Source organism: Tuber melanosporum (genome assembly GCF_000151645.1).
Source record: "Tuber melanosporum whole genome shotgun sequence assembly, scaffold_3, strain Mel28".
NCBI classification, from domain to species: domain Eukaryota; kingdom Fungi; phylum Ascomycota; class Pezizomycetes; order Pezizales; family Tuberaceae; genus Tuber; species Tuber melanosporum.
In genome coordinates, this window is record NW_003298974.1 from 938,841 (window position 1) to 953,955 (window position 15,115).

The window sequence follows — 15,115 nt, forward strand, 5'->3', positions numbered from 1 at the left end:
CTACCATAGCCACTTAGTATAGAGACCGTTGCCAAGGGGTGGCCCACAAGAATATACCGCTTTCGGAGTTGGTTAGGATTACCTAAACACTCGCTGGCCAATCAGCAAGGGCTGTGAGGTTTGGTGTCCCTTCGCTCTGGTCGTTTTCTCTATTCCTTTCCTATAATATTATAGTGTAGTCAATGCGAATTTTAAACCCTTCGTCTTGGGAACGGTCTCTATGAGCTGGGTGGTTGTGGTGCTATAATTTACTTACTCGAGTAGAGCTTTCCTTTTTATCGTTATCACGCCTGCGTTAGATGGAATAAATCTGTTAGATCCCGTCTTTTTTTGTTCTTTGCTGCATGTACTCCAATCTATAGTGTTGATAGAAGGATTTCTTTATGTTCTTGGATGCTTTGTTCGTGTCTTTATCCTGTCTCCAAGACTGGTCCAAGTTAGCATTTATGGATGTTTGATTCTACCCCTCTCCGCTGCCCCTGTTGCTTCTTTGTTGGTCTTTGTCTAACGTTTTATTAATAAGTATGTCTGTGTAGTTTAGTGTGGATGGAAAGCACGTATAAGTTCAAACATTGAATATTCATAAATAGGCAGTCTATACCCCTCCCTCCTGCTTCCTGCCTTTATGCTATACAAGTCTTTACCAAACAGTCTATCCATCTATCCAATGCTATTGCTTCTGCTATGAGCTATCGCGTATTGCTGCATATGTGTTCACTCAAATTTAGTAGTAAGCTATGAGGATACGCTTAGTGGAAGACTCAAGAACTGGGGAAGTATAGGAACCGATTGTCCCATTTACTAATTCTGTATCTCACTCATAATTATAAACCTGGAGTTCTCAAGAAGATTGGAATAATTGTATAAACCTTTATTTGCAACCGCCCGGGATAGTCCCGGCGAACATGTTTTACTTTACACTCGATGGTCGTAAGAGAAAATCAGAAATTCCAACCACTTACTGTAACAGATAATTAAAACGATCATTTTGCGTACAGGATAACAAACTCCCAGCCTTTTATAAAACCCTTAAAGGGTCATCTCCGCCACCTTTTCGCCCAAGCAGGTAGCAGTAACTGTAAACTTCACCTGAATATCCAAGCCAACAGGGATAATCCTTTTATCCCAGCACAGAAGTCAGTACCAATAGGGTCGGGGCTCGGAGAAAGAGAAAACATACACCTCTTGACTATCGTCCTCCATTTCCTGTGGTTCCGGGACCACATCAGGCTTCTTCTCCCCGGGAAGTTCCCACAAAATACAATCGACTGTCTCAATTAATTTGTTCTGAGCCTTTTCGGTTAAAGATCTCAACTTTGGAGCAATGATTGGAAGCTTCTTAAGTGTAGCTTCGATCCCCTGAGGCCCCATGGAGAATAATTTGAGAGTGATTCCCTTAGTCAAGTTAATAGTAACGCCATCTTCGGTTTCGTGAAGGGTGTAAGCGGGTTCGGTAGACTCGGAAACGGTGAGCTTAATACTATCGGTAGGTAATTCTATGGGCTCGGCCAGGCCAGTTGGAGGCCGAGAATTCAAATCAGTAGCCATATCCGGAAGGTTCATTCCGTCCTTGAAGATATTGGGGATAGCGTGGCGGATGAGTGTGACTCCTAAGAGCTCAGTAGTATTGTCCTCATTGCAGTTTTCGGGGTTTTCTTCGGCACCCTCCTCGAACCTTTCCCCGGAACCTTCCTCGGCGCTCTTCCCGGAACCTTCCGGGGTGTTCTTCTCGGAACTTTCCTCGGCATTCTTCTCGGCACTTTGCTCGGCGACCCCTTCGGAGCCTATTTTAGAGCTCTCACCAGAGCTCCCCTCAGAGCTTTCCACGGAGCCTCCTTCGGAGCTCTCTTCAGAGCTTTCCTCAGAGCTTCCCTCAGAGTTTTCCTCGGAGCTTTTCTCGAAGCTTCCCTCAAGACTTCCCTCAGAGATTGCTTCGTACCCGGATTCAGAGCTCGCCCTTTTCCACCCGCTATTACTGCCAGTCTCTTCCTCCCTGTGATCTGGATCCGATTCCGAGACTACGTTAGCTACTGGGTCACTCCCATGCACACATTCGGTATCACCCTCACTGGAATCATCTCCTTCCGAAGAGGACAACTCGGGTCCGCGCTCGCTCTCTGAAAAACTCCTAGACCGAATTCTGGTTGTCATAATTGGTTGTTCCATGGGCGGTCCATGAACAACAGTTAAAGAAATTTCGGAATTGTCAAAAGACACTGCAAAGGAGTTGGCATCCGGAGCCAGGTTAACAGCTGTGATGGGAGTGTTGTTGTTATCGGAATAATGAGTTCGCCAGATGGGGGTATCATCTCGTGGAGACATTTTCTGATTTATTTTCCAAAGTTGTCAGTTGGTATGAACTTTCTTTATTGCTGAAATGGGTGTATTGTTATCTACCTTTGTGGTTGAAGGGATGGTGACAAGTGTTGGAGAAAGCAATTAGGAAAGGGATGCTATAAGGAAAGGAAGGTGGGAAGCAAGGTTTATTGAATTGATGGATTGAATGGGATTGGAGCTGGGGTTTCGGTTTTCTATCTCGAGTACTGTACCTTTAATTCTTTACAAACAATTAGGTTCGGGCGAGACCTAACTACTTCCTACATCCACAAATAGTAAGCTCACTTGAGACTGTCTTTCCCAAAATTTGAATTATGGATAATTTCCATAATAAGTATTAAAGAAACATGATATAGAAGTGGTATCATGTATCTATTAGAATTATTATGGTCTGTTTTGATACAGCTGTTCCATTCCATTGACCCGTATAAAGTGACCGATTCGGAATGGAAATAAGAGGGTTTTTATATGGGAAACAGTTATGGAACAGGACAATTGCGGCGTTGCCAAACAGGCACCTAATAAGCAGTCATATCAGAAGAGAGGCTGCCTATAGAATGGGAGGTTGCAATAATCCTAAATTAGAATATATTACAGCTCAAACCAGACTGTGAATTCTACTTGGCACCTAAAGCTATTTACTGTATTTTTATAAGTAGGAATGGAAAAGCTTGATGTCTCGAAACAATTCACATAATTGTGGACTTATATGTGTAAATCGTGGAAAAAAAGGAGGAAGAAAGAGCATAAAAGTTTAAAACCACTTACTCCTATAACATGCCGGACAGTCTTACTTTTAAAGTACCTTTAAAACAGCTAAGAGCCTGTTTGTATACAACGGTTCCGTTCCGTTTGTGGTAGTTTCTACTATAAAAGTATAGACAAACAGAAGAAAAACCTACTTAGTAGTTTAGTATGGGATCAACGGAGTGATATAAATAGACTGTGAAGAGAGTTGATCTCTCTAGTAAGATACTCGATTAGAAATCATCAAATTCCATCGCTCACAGCAGGAGCTGGACGCAAAATGTGATTTAGCTTCAACATAACCTGCTAACACAAAATAACGGGTGCACTGAGTTCCTTAAAGGCCAATGCAGATGAGTACTATTAATTTCATTATCCCATTCTCCAGTTCTTAGTACTGTAGAATCTTAAATACTTGTATCGTATGTTAGCTAGTTCGTAATTTTGTCAACCAATAGAAACTATTCTTTCTTTAGGCACGAATAAGTACTCCCTCCACTTTCCCAAAGCCGTAATACTACATTCTGTTTTTTAAAACAATAATACTGACATTTATGCCAAGAGGGGAATTAATCGAGAACTACTTGCAGATTTTATTGCCCTTTCGCTTTCACCAATCTCCTTCACTAATTCCGACCTAAATCCGTGGGAATGGGTGGTCCCGTCTTATCCGATACAACCTCATAAAAGCCTCTCCGCAATCCTAGAGTCTAAGAAACCAAACTCCTTTACCGGCTTCTAAGAACCCGAGAATGGATCAACTCTTCTGCGCACGTGCAGAAAAAGAGCACTCTTTAGTGGGCGTGGCCCTGCAAGATGACTTTCTGAGTGCATTTGTATGACGTTACACCTACTATTATAGTTTCCACTATGTACGAGTGAGAATTTATGCCTAAATCTAGTAGTAACCCCCACTAACCCCGCAAGTTGATTTTGAGAAAGCGGGTTGTGGGGGACTCTTTTATCACGGAACTACCGTACCATATTGTAAACCGTCACATGTAGCGGAAATACTGGTATAATCCACTATCTCCGCCAGTTTTCTAGTCTCCCTGCTGGGAGACAAAAGCACTTAAGAAGGAGTAGTGTTTTCCTCACACGGCAAAACTTGAGCGCGCCGACCGTGTTGGATCTCACTAACTGGTATTCAGAATTCTGGTAACCTGTCAAACTACTAGTAAACCTATCAAGAGCTGAGGAAGGGATTAGCGGATATTAGGTGTCCGGCGGAGATAGTGGATCATAAGAGTACCGGTACAGTACCGTAAATACGGTATGCGGGAATTTCTAGCGGGTAACGGCAACGTCATGGTCATATATCATACGGAGAATTCGAGCTGGGTATCCTCCCAATTGCTAAGGTTTAATAATACGAGAGGGTGCCTACAAGCATAAAGGTATCCGACTCCTCTCCATCTGTTACTCCAGTACAACCTCTCCGAATCAAATTTACCTATCGGTTTTCCCTATTACTCATTTCATCAACCCCGATAAAACCCACCAGATTTGACAAATGGTTAAAGTTTTTGTTCTCGGGTCCTCTGGCTTCATTGGCTGTGAGTCTTATTGCGAGCAAATACTTCTTTAAGTGCTATATCTAACTTCTTTCCCATAGTCGCGGTAGCTCTTGCCCTTCGCCGCAATGGCCATCGAGTCTATGGTCTTGTCCGCGACCCTGCCAAGGTACCCAACCTAGCGAAGCACGAAATCACTCCTGTTATAGGCGATGTCCTTCAACCTTCCTCCTGGACCTCGGTAATTGAATCCGAAGGGATAGACGTGATCGTTGATTCGTCCAATATCGGCAAAGATGTGAGCAAAATATTCACCGAAGTCAAAAGATTGGGAGAAGCTCGGTTGAGCGGGCTTCACCGGGGACCAAAGCTTGCCTTCATTTCGTTCTCGGGAACATGAGTTCACGGGGCGCGGCCAGACGTGAGGGATATCGTGAATGAACTGACTACTCCAAGTCCTCTTGAGTTGGTAGCTTGGCGGCCAGCTACGGAGAACGAATTATTGAGTTTGAGTGATGTTTTGGATGTTGCAGTCATAAGGCCGACCATGGTTTATGGCGGGAGTGGTAGTATTTTTTCCATGCTTGTGGCCCCGATAGCTGCGGCGGTGAAGGAAGGTGCTTCCGAAGTGAAGGTTCTGGGGAGAAAATTCGAGCTTTCTGTGATACACAAAGACGATGTAGCTGACTTCACGCTCAAGGTTGTGGAAAAGGTAGATAGCTCTTTGTTTTTTGTTTTTTTTTTGCAATCTCAATGGAAGAAGTTTCTGACCCTTTGCAGATATCTTATGTGGGAGCTTTGTCTTATTCGGTTTTTGATATCACAACTCAACACGAATCCTATACCGATATCATTGAGGCTGCGGCGAAGCATATGGGGTTCACGGGTGCTATCACTTATAGGGATCCGGAAGGCACTATGACAATGCTTGAGCAGGCGATCCTCACCCAGTTCAACACTAGCAGTGACCGGGCTAGGACTTATTTGGGATGGGAGCCGAGGCATAGGGATATCATGGGGCAGATTGATATCTATGCTGCAACTATGGTTGCCCATTTGTAATTGGGAGCGGGTGAAATGATACTTTTCTTTTTCTTTTTTCACCTCCTATAAGTAAGGAATACAAAATATTTGACAATCATGATACCACAGATGATTCACTCATGCGATGAGGTGGGGTCAATTTATTCTCTGGTGGAAATCCGAAATTATTTGGCTGTGAGATTGCGAGAGTGTGCTATACCCGTACCATACCCGTAAATTGTGGGTAATAGCTTGATAAGCTTACCTCCTGTTACAATCCAGTACTTGTACTTCCACTCGAGCATCATATAGTACCGCCTCCTACAGTACGGGTATGAGTATAAGTATGATACAATTCTCCACATACCCGTATCATAGCAACCTTTGCCCAAACGAGCGGTGGCTCCAAAAAGCTCTATTAGGACCTGTTTGGTTGCAATGGTTCCATTCCGTTTTACTACCGTTTCCCACATAAAAATTGTGGTCCCTCCATTCTGAAACGGTCATTTTGTATGGGATAACGGAATGGGACTAACGCAACCAAACGGCCATAAGTTATCATGACATTGGTTGTGGATTCGTAGGGTTAGGGTTCTTGTGATCACGCTTTCACGGAACATTTGGAACGCGTCTCCCCGCATCACGACTTCCCACGGGGAGCCTCTCCCAATCCGAGTGAATAACCCACAAACATGGCTACTTTTTTATCTCAGCATCCAATTCCCTATCCAGAAGGTCGAAAACGAATCTTCGAGTCTGTATTCCCGCCTTCAGCATCCTCCACCTTACCGACACCTCTAGCCACCCCTGCATCCTCATTCGTTGCCCCACCATCACAACCATCACAGCCGCCACAAACGCCTACTCCCTCCCACGGCTATAACACCCGGCATCACCCCAATGTTACGCCCTCTCCAGCCCCCATATCGTTCGCCCCTAGTCCAGCAGCTATATTCGCGAAGGAATCCAGAGCGTGGCATCTAGCGACAACATACCTCTCATTCCCCGTAGATCCCTTCCCGGGCAGCCTCAGAGAATATGTGCAAACACACCAAGACCCGACAAGAGATGTGGCGGAAGCAATCCGATACCTGACGATTCATCACGCGGAAGATGCAACCTCTGAAACAAGCCTCTTGGAATGGTACACTTGCGAAGTCCGAAGACACTTCCTAGCTCACGTTCGTCCGGAGATATCGATTCCAACGGAATACACTGATGGTGCACGTTTGTTAGAAGAAATACTCGGCCGATTGACTACCGCTCAAAGCATCTATCTATTTCGTTTGAGAACCTACATCATTCCAGAGAAGAGGAAAGGGAGGGCACGGAGGAACCTGGATAGCTGGGACGAGAGCGACGATACAAAGGTCCAGGCGTTCGTCAGATCGTTAAATTCAATTATCTCTTATTCACTACCTGATCCCGCTTGGAATAAGCTTGTCTACGAGGATTTTTTAGGGTTGTGTGGAATAGCGGTCGGATTACCTGGAGACGACGATGGGGATGACGACGATGACACAGTGCTTGATGCCGAGGAGGCAGGGAACGACAGTATGAGTGGAGATGAAGATATATATCACGGCGTGAGATTAAGTCAACAAAGCTTTGCTACAGAAACTGACTTTGATGGAGATATCGTTGTCGATGATGATGGAGTCGCGATTGGGAACCCCAGAGATATGGATGGGATTGATGAGTTTGGTGTTTATAGGCAGAGGGTTGAAGAAAATGCCGAGGAAAAGAGGAAGAAGCGAAAAGAGGAAAAGCCGAGAGAAAAGGCCCGAAAGAAGGTCCTGGAGATTTGGGCGGCTATGGAAAAGCTGGGTGTTGGTGGTGGCGGTCGAAGAGGAGAAAGGGTATTTGCAGAGGTAAAAAATAGGCCACAAGCCCGTTAGGTCTTATCAGGTACTAACAAACTTCCATGCAGGTTATCAATACTCTCTTGACCACCTACATAAACGCTCACTTTGCTGGAGTTTGGGAAACTCCTTCCAAAGTTGGCGACGACTTGAATCACTGGGTAGAGCATGTTCTCGGGCAATTAGTTCTGGACGTTTTATTTTCCTCCAAACCACCCAATTCCTCTGAAGGTTGGGCTACCAGGCTTAAAAAACTGAGCCCCCGGGAGAGTTTTAGGGCTAGTCGCCAGAGTCTTGATAACCGGAAGAAGGGGGCGATGGAAGTAGATGCGGGGGCAGGTGTGGGAGAGGATGATATCAAACGAAGGAAGGAAGACTTGGAAAGTTGGAAACGTATTGCTGTTGGCAGGCTCGGTAGACTAAGAGTTGGTGAACTATTCGACGTCGTTGTAGAGTGGCCAGAGAGTCTTGGAGGTGTCGAGGATTTAAAATCCTATATTATATCACCGCAAACCCGCCTACACCTAACGACAACTTTCACCTCTGCCTTGTCTACTCGTCTCCTGCATCCGGCAGCCGCAACCTCCGATATACTCCGGGCTTATATCTCTTTGATCCGTGCTTTCACCGTTCTGGATCCTCGTGGTGTCTTGCTCGATAGGGTTTCGCGAGGTATCCGGCGATATCTCCGAGAACGCGATGACACTGTCCGTGTAATAGTGAGAGGGATAATGTCCGAGTCACTACCTGACGGATTAGAAGATGCCGAAGATCTCTCAGAACTTGCTCATGAACTTGGAAAAGGCATTCCGGCCACTCAGCAAGGTGGAGGGCTTGAAGAACTAGATTATGATGACTTGTCTTGGGTACCCGACCCAGTTGACGCAGGCCCTGAGTTCCGAAGAAGCAAAGGTCTCGATGTGGTTGGAAGCTTGATCTCACTATGGGAGAGCAGGGAAGTCTGGACGAAAGAAGTAGCGGCAGTATTATCTAGTAGACTTCTTGGTAGTGATGAATGGCTCTTCGAAAGGGAAATCCGCACTATCGAGCTCCTCAAACTTCGATTGGGAGAAACAACAATGCAAGGCTGCGAAGTCATGCTTAAGGACATTGCGGATTCTAAGCGATCGGATGCACACATTCGAGCCGAGGAACATCTTGAGATAGAGGGCTTCCCGGAAATTCACACCAAAATCCTTAGCAGGCTGTTCTGGCCAACAATGAAAGAGGGTGGGTTTCAAGTTCCTCTAGAAATCAAAGAGCTGCAGGAACGCTATGAGCGAGGGTTTGAGAACCTCAAGAAAAAGCGGAAGCTCACTTGGCTACAAACAATGGGAACGGTGGAGGTAGAACTTGAGCTCGAAGATAGAGTGGTTCAGTTCCCTGATGCCACAACATGGCAAGCAGCGGTCATACACCAATTTGACGAGGAGGGACTATCTGATCAATGGACCATCCCACAGTTGGCCGACAACCTGGAAATGGAGGAATCCCTGGTTAAGAAGGCAGTGCAATTCTGGCAAAGCAGGGATATCCTTAGAGAAGGTAGCAACGGCGTCTACGCCGTAATAGAAAACCTCGAAGAACTCGAAGCCAACACCCCTCTCCATACTGGTGTTACTGCAGCGGAGGAAGAAGAGGAAGTCACCGACGAAAAGAAACGAGAAAGGATGATTGTTGAGCAATTTGTGGTTGGAATGTTGACTAATGGTGGAGCAATGCCTCTCGAGAGGATTTCGGTGATGCTCGGGCTCGTCCCTGGAGGGTTTTCCTGGGGACAAGAGGAGTTGAGGGAATTCTTGTCCCGAATGAAATCGGAAGGAAAAGTGGAGTATGAAGGAGGCAGTTGGAGGATTCCGAAGACTTGATTCCTTTCGGCGTTTTGTAACATACATTATTGAGGTTGCAGGATTTTAAATACCATAGATTCTCGAAGTTATTGACGCCCTTATTGGTGTTTCTTAGTCCCTGGTGTTTCTAGATTTAGCGTTCTTTTGTTTTTGCGCAGTATCAGCGGGTGTTTGAAGCCTTGCACGACCTTAAGGTGCTAATTGTACTAGGGCAAATCTTGGGAGCTTATTCGGGGGCCGCCAGCCTATTCGGTGTCGCCTAACGTCTTTCCCACATACAAAAAAACGCTACAAAACTGGTTTCCCTCTATGTAAGTCGCGGTTCCCATATATGGGTGTCGCCCGACTTAATGCACCCCCCGAGTGGTTGAGACGACTTTGTGCAAACTCATTAATATAATGGTGGAAAGGTTCAATTTCAGAGTCTTTGGCAATAGCCGAGACGTGCTTTTGCTAACCTAAGCGAGCAGTCTCGTATCATAATCAATAGCGCTTCCCATATCAGCTTTTCCCCTGCCATCCACCCTCCGAGATTCCCGAGTGACAAACTGTGTGTCTCCACTTCCCGACACAGCGCACTCCAAGCCGAGGAACAGTCCATCCGATTACCCTCACAGCACTGAGCCGGAATCACAGCGTACCGGGCCCAGTCTCGTGTCTCCGAACCCCCATACACGTAAGACAGTAGGCGGCGAGCTCACAAAGAGTCAATCGGGTTGCCATGCGTGAGGACACGCTGGTTAATAGTGCCGTAAGGACCAGACGGCCCCGCTCAGGATTCGGGCGGTAAGTTCGCGCAGTCTGCGGTACGGTAATGATACGGTGCGATAGTCTACTATACTGCGAACCCTTCCTGCAATGCCAGCTTTAATAAATTTACCCAATCGCAGATCGTTCCAATTTTGGTACGGTGCTGTCTTCATCTCTTCTGTGAAATCTTTCCCAGCTCGCATTTCTTCTTTATGATTAACGTGAATGTTTTTCTCGGGTATCTGTGTCTTTCTTTTTCGTTTAACGTTGGTTTTTGACTCACACAATGTCATTATTTATAATTCTGGCTCTTTTTTTTTTTTTTTGCTAACTTACAACTAATATTATTCACTACATGCGACGATATCTTCCGGATATGATCACTTTATTCCTGTCCATTGAATGTTTGTTGTATGTATGATTGCTGAGTTTTATATGATATTCACACTTTCTCGCATCCTATTATACCCTGAACCCTGTTTCCCTTTTTTTTCCTTTCTTCTTCTTCTTTTTAAGAGTGTATTTGTACTATACTTGTATTTTTATTTTTTTCGAGGAGTGTCTAACTCACGCAGGAACATGCTGGTAAATGAAATTCTTTTTTTCCTTTTTTCCTTCCTCCGTTTGGTATCAGATTGCCTGCGGGATCTGCCATACCGGAAACTTCAGTAAAGCCGCGCGTGTCCAATTGATATTTTCAATTACGAAGCATCATGCATTATCACTCAAACCATCTCATACACAGTTGAAAATCGAAGTCAACACTTATCATAGAGCATCTCGTATCACTATCAGAACAGAACAATAACAAGAGCCAATACACACAAATTTCCTACAACAGTTACCAAATTCTCGGCCCTCCTTGACTAAATCTCAAAGCTGACTAAATAATATTATCCAAAAATCTATCAAAAAAAAAAAATCTAAAAATCTAAAAATCTAGAAATCTTCCACACAAAGCCTACGGGCCCACTAATAACAACACGACCTGCAATAACAGCAAAACTGAAAAAAAAAACCCCCCTCATGGCCAACCATTTCTACCTATAATACTAAGTTAGTACTTCGCCAGTCCACCATTTCAAAACAGTCTCTCAACAACCCTGCCGGCAAATACGTCCAGTCCTCTCTTTCCTCCGCCAGGAACTATCAGTACTTTGTCATCTACTTCAATCCACTCTGCCCGTCCCTGGTCGAACTCAAACATGAATTTCCTTCCTACTCCTTCCCCATCTGCGTGTTTCGCCTCCTTAATCTCTTCATCGTAATCGAGACTGAATATCTCATCACTCCTGATAAGTAGTGGTTCGATAGAGACAAGTCTTGCGATGGCGCGGATTGAAGCAATGTACACGACTACACTGCTGCCGGAGATAAGGGAATTGGCTTCATCGCCGAGATTGGTTGTAAAGCCAGTATATCCCTGTGGACAAGAGCTCGCGGCGAATGAGGAGGGGCGATTGAAGATTACCATACCCTTTCGGAGCTTCGTAGAAAGAACGGGTGGAGCGATGGTCTGAAGGTTTGCGAACGCCACGGCTTTTGCGCTATTTGCCGGTGTACCTAGGGAACCATTTTGCAACTTGATGGTGTCGTTACTGTTCTTTGATTTTGTCTCGCACCCTAACCCGCTCAAATGCAATTGCGAATTCGGTACTGGGCCTGCGAGAGGTGTATCAAGATGGGGCGCTGGCTGGATAGGCATGATTCCGAGAGTGCCAGCTTCACCAGCGAAGAGAATATTCACCGGTAGCCTGAGTCTGCGAACGGAAACAACTTTTACCAATTTCCACTCCCAGTCCTCGCCAGACGCACTGCTATGCACAGTATCGTCACCACGTGTGATTTTTAGTCCGGATCGCTTACGAGAGGTGGCCCTCGTCTCGTTAGCACTGTCTGGGCTCTTGGACATGAGCCCCGGCAAATGGCCGACAGATGGTGATAGCAGAGGATGGGGGGCAGGAGTAGCAGGAGTCCCTTCGGCTGATGGCGGGTTGCTGGTATGGTCGACAGGCGTTAGGGGCCCAACCAGCAACTCATCACCAATAGAGATTTTCCCATACTTGACATGCCCACCAACCACAGCCCCCCGATTCCCATCCTCTGCACTATGCGCGGGTTGAAATCCATAGATTTCCTCGAGATGGAACAAAGTGGACAATCCGCAGTCTTCCTCCATTACAACCCTCGGCTCTCCTTTATCTACCCTGATCTTCTGCGTCCCTTCCTTGACACCCACCGAGCTAGCGCCTAGCAAAGGCCCAAGAGCATTTAACGCCCTCGGTGCTTCAGGGGGCTCAGGTACTGGAAGTCTCATAATCAACTCATGGAGTAGGTCAACCCCTTGTCCGTTGACAGATGAAGTAAACAAAATGGGCACCGTGTGTTCGGGGTCACCTTCCACGAGCTTCACGACATCCTTAACGCTTGCACTTGTAGAGAGTGGGGCAGGCTTCCTCCCACCCTGCTTTAAAATGGTCAACAAGTTCCCAAACACTTTTTTCAATCCCGTCTTGGTACCTAGGTCCCGTTTCGTGAAGACGACGATCATTCTTAGGCCTAATTCCAAGCAAAGATTGAGATGAGCGAGGCTAGCTTTGCTCAAACCGGAAGACACCTCGGCACCCAAAGTCTCATCATCATTTGCAGTGACAAGAAAAGCGGCATAATGTGGTGCCCACCCAATAAGCGATTTAAATGTGGTCCTACTGAACTTGGGATTGCCGGCAGAGTCTGACAGAAAAACAATTCTTCCTCCATCTGCCGCTGCGTGGATGTCGGTCCAAGAGGATATATTACCCGAGGCATAATTCACCAACCTCGACGGCCCACCATTGCGGCTTGCGGACTTGAGCTCCGCTTTGGAGACCTCGGGCATGTAACCCAAGATCTCCCATGTCACGGATGAGGTGATACCAGACACCAATTCGTGTCTGTGGCGGAGCAGCGAGATTCTACTTTTCCCACGCCCGTTGTCATGCTCGCCAGTACTCAGGGTCCCCAAGAGGGTGGTTTTTCCACAAGTAGTGGCCCCTGTCAGCGTAATCCTAAGTTGCTCAGTCTTCCTTCTAATCCCTGGCTGCGCCACATTTTGTTCCGGAGCGGGCCCTCGGGGGGTGCAGTTTTGTCCATGGCCCGGTTGGACAAAGGCTTCTACGACCCATAGCGGGTCGCCAACTTTGGGAATGCCGAAACTCTCCTCGGAGCCTGAGAAGCCCACCCCTTCCACATTTTGTTCGTCCATCTGGCCCTTCGCCAGCAGCGCAATCTTTTCTGCCGGTTCCTGATCTCGCTGCTTGGCTTTCATAAGTTCGGCTTGCTTTCCTTCTTCGCGCCGTAGGTCGTGCTTTTTGACTGTACCAACAGCTTCCTTGCGAAGTACTCTAACAGTACATCCTAGTCTTGCGGCCATTATGTGCAAAGTGTCCAGAGATTCTTGCAGTTCCTCCTCGCAAAGCCCGATAAGTTTGCCATCATCGGCAACCCCGATTTCGTAGAGCGCGCCTTGAGACTCCTGAACCAGCGAGGAGATTGCTTCGGGAGACTTTGAGTCAAGGGAGTTAGCGTGGTACCTGGGGTAGTAGACTAATCAGCAATGGCGACCAAGATTCCGGGTATGGGAGCAACGCACGGGCTACTCTGTTGTAACCTCCAGAGCAATTGAGTCACCAACTGGTCCAATCGCGCCTCACTCTTTCCACCTCTAGCAAGACTTAGCTTGTATTCAGTGGCGCCCATCTGAGGTTCGGCGGCCAAGCCTTTTACCATCTTCCCACTGGAGATAACAACCCCTTCTCTGTCGCCATCTTCCATGAAATGTTTTCGGATCTTGCCGGAGTTATTGTTGGCTCTCAAATGCCCCGGAGCACCATCATCGATCAAATCCGGCGATCCGGCCTTAGGATTTGGCGTTGTAGATGGAGTAGGATGAGCGGGGGTGTTATTCGCCCATGGAGAGGCGGGTTTAGGAGGCGATGGGTTAAAGGTAAAGATGCTAGACATGATGGACAATAATTGAGGGATTGGCCTCCAGATAGCCGAGTGTCGGGGGCAAGTACGTAGATGCAAGCCCCGAGGATTGGGCTTTCGCCCACGAGGGTGGATGGAGCCGCGATAAAGTTCGCGCGGAAAAGAAGCTCACGGAGAAGCAAGCAATGCCTTTATCTAGGCCACAGCTTTTGATACCGGATCCCCTCCCCCTGTCACCGATTTCCAGTCTCCAGTTTCTTCCGTGGGGTTTCAATGATGTCTTGGCAGAATCTTTCAAAGGAATACGTGTATGGTTCCTATCAGGGCTGCGAGGAGTAGTAGGTGAAATATTACAATGGATTGGGTATTCGTACGGTGCATTCGGAACAACTTTGATAGCCGAGGAATCATGTTTGAAGTGTGCTTGTTGAAGCCCTGTGAGGTTGAGTAACAGCAAAAAAGAGATCACGATGTTTGCAAAGGACAGCGAACGGGACTTGTGACGGGTCAGCTTTTGGCCGAGTCAGTCGAGGTTAGGTGGGGTTCAAGCGGACATCTTTATTATTCAGGGACCAGTTGCGGATTCTGAAGTTGAAGGGGTGACAAGCGAAATGAAGCGGAAAGTAATGAGTTGGGGGGGGGGGAGACAGCTAAGGTTATTTAAAGACCCGGGTGCGTCCCAATGGAAGTGTATGCAATGATGATGACTGTAGGCCAATGAGTCAATGGACCCAGGGGAGTGTGATCGCTTGTACTGCACAGGCACTGCCGGTACGAGTACTCGTAGTAGCATAGGATGGGCTCGTCCAATGGCCAACTCAATAGAGCAATGCCCTCAACCGACAAGATGATACTGCAAGATGAGATCTTCCCAGGATCTTTCCAGCAACCTGCAGCACTCGGATCTAATTTAGAATTCCGGGCCAACATGAGGTACCAATGTACGCCAAGAGTTAACACATGTTGATAAACTGCCTCATTCATCGAGTGCGGCTCAAAAGCGGAGCGAGACCCGAGAGAACCCGCTACCGCGCTCTCGAGTACTCGTACTCGTAGAGTCAAG

General features: G+C 46.8%; 3 protein-coding genes; 2 read left to right on the forward strand and 1 right to left on the reverse strand.

The window, feature by feature from the left end:
* The first annotated feature begins 4,463 nt into the window (after positions 1 to 4,463).
* GSTUM_00006813001 (uncharacterized protein) lies at positions 4,464 to 5,739 on the forward strand. XM_002838972.2 has 4 exons: positions 4,464 to 4,640; positions 4,700 to 4,896; positions 5,065 to 5,310; positions 5,379 to 5,739. The coding sequence occupies exons 1-4, from the start codon at positions 4,598 to 4,600 to the stop codon at positions 5,658 to 5,660; spliced, it is 768 nt and encodes a 255-aa protein (XP_002839018.1). The 5' UTR covers positions 4,464 to 4,597; the 3' UTR covers positions 5,661 to 5,739.
* A 1,806-nt stretch (positions 5,740 to 7,545) lies between these two features.
* GSTUM_00006814001 (uncharacterized protein) lies at positions 7,546 to 9,412 on the forward strand (the record flags this gene model as incomplete). XM_002838973.2 has 2 exons in its annotated part: positions 7,546 to 7,714; positions 7,823 to 9,412. 2 exons carry the CDS (start codon positions 7,546 to 7,548, stop codon positions 9,349 to 9,351), a joined length of 1,698 nt encoding a protein of 565 aa, XP_002839019.1. The 3' UTR covers positions 9,352 to 9,412.
* A 1,544-nt stretch (positions 9,413 to 10,956) lies between these two features.
* On the reverse strand, positions 10,957 to 14,663 carry GSTUM_00006815001 (uncharacterized protein). XM_002838974.2 has 5 exons: positions 14,607 to 14,663; positions 13,715 to 14,548; positions 13,439 to 13,655; positions 12,360 to 13,333; positions 10,957 to 12,269 (listed from the first exon to the last, which is right to left on the reverse strand). Exons 2-5 carry the CDS (start codon positions 14,083 to 14,085, stop codon positions 11,165 to 11,167), a joined length of 2,667 nt encoding a protein of 888 aa, XP_002839020.1. The 5' UTR covers positions 14,086 to 14,548; positions 14,607 to 14,663; the 3' UTR covers positions 10,957 to 11,164.
* Between the last annotated feature and the right edge of the window lie 452 nt (positions 14,664 to 15,115).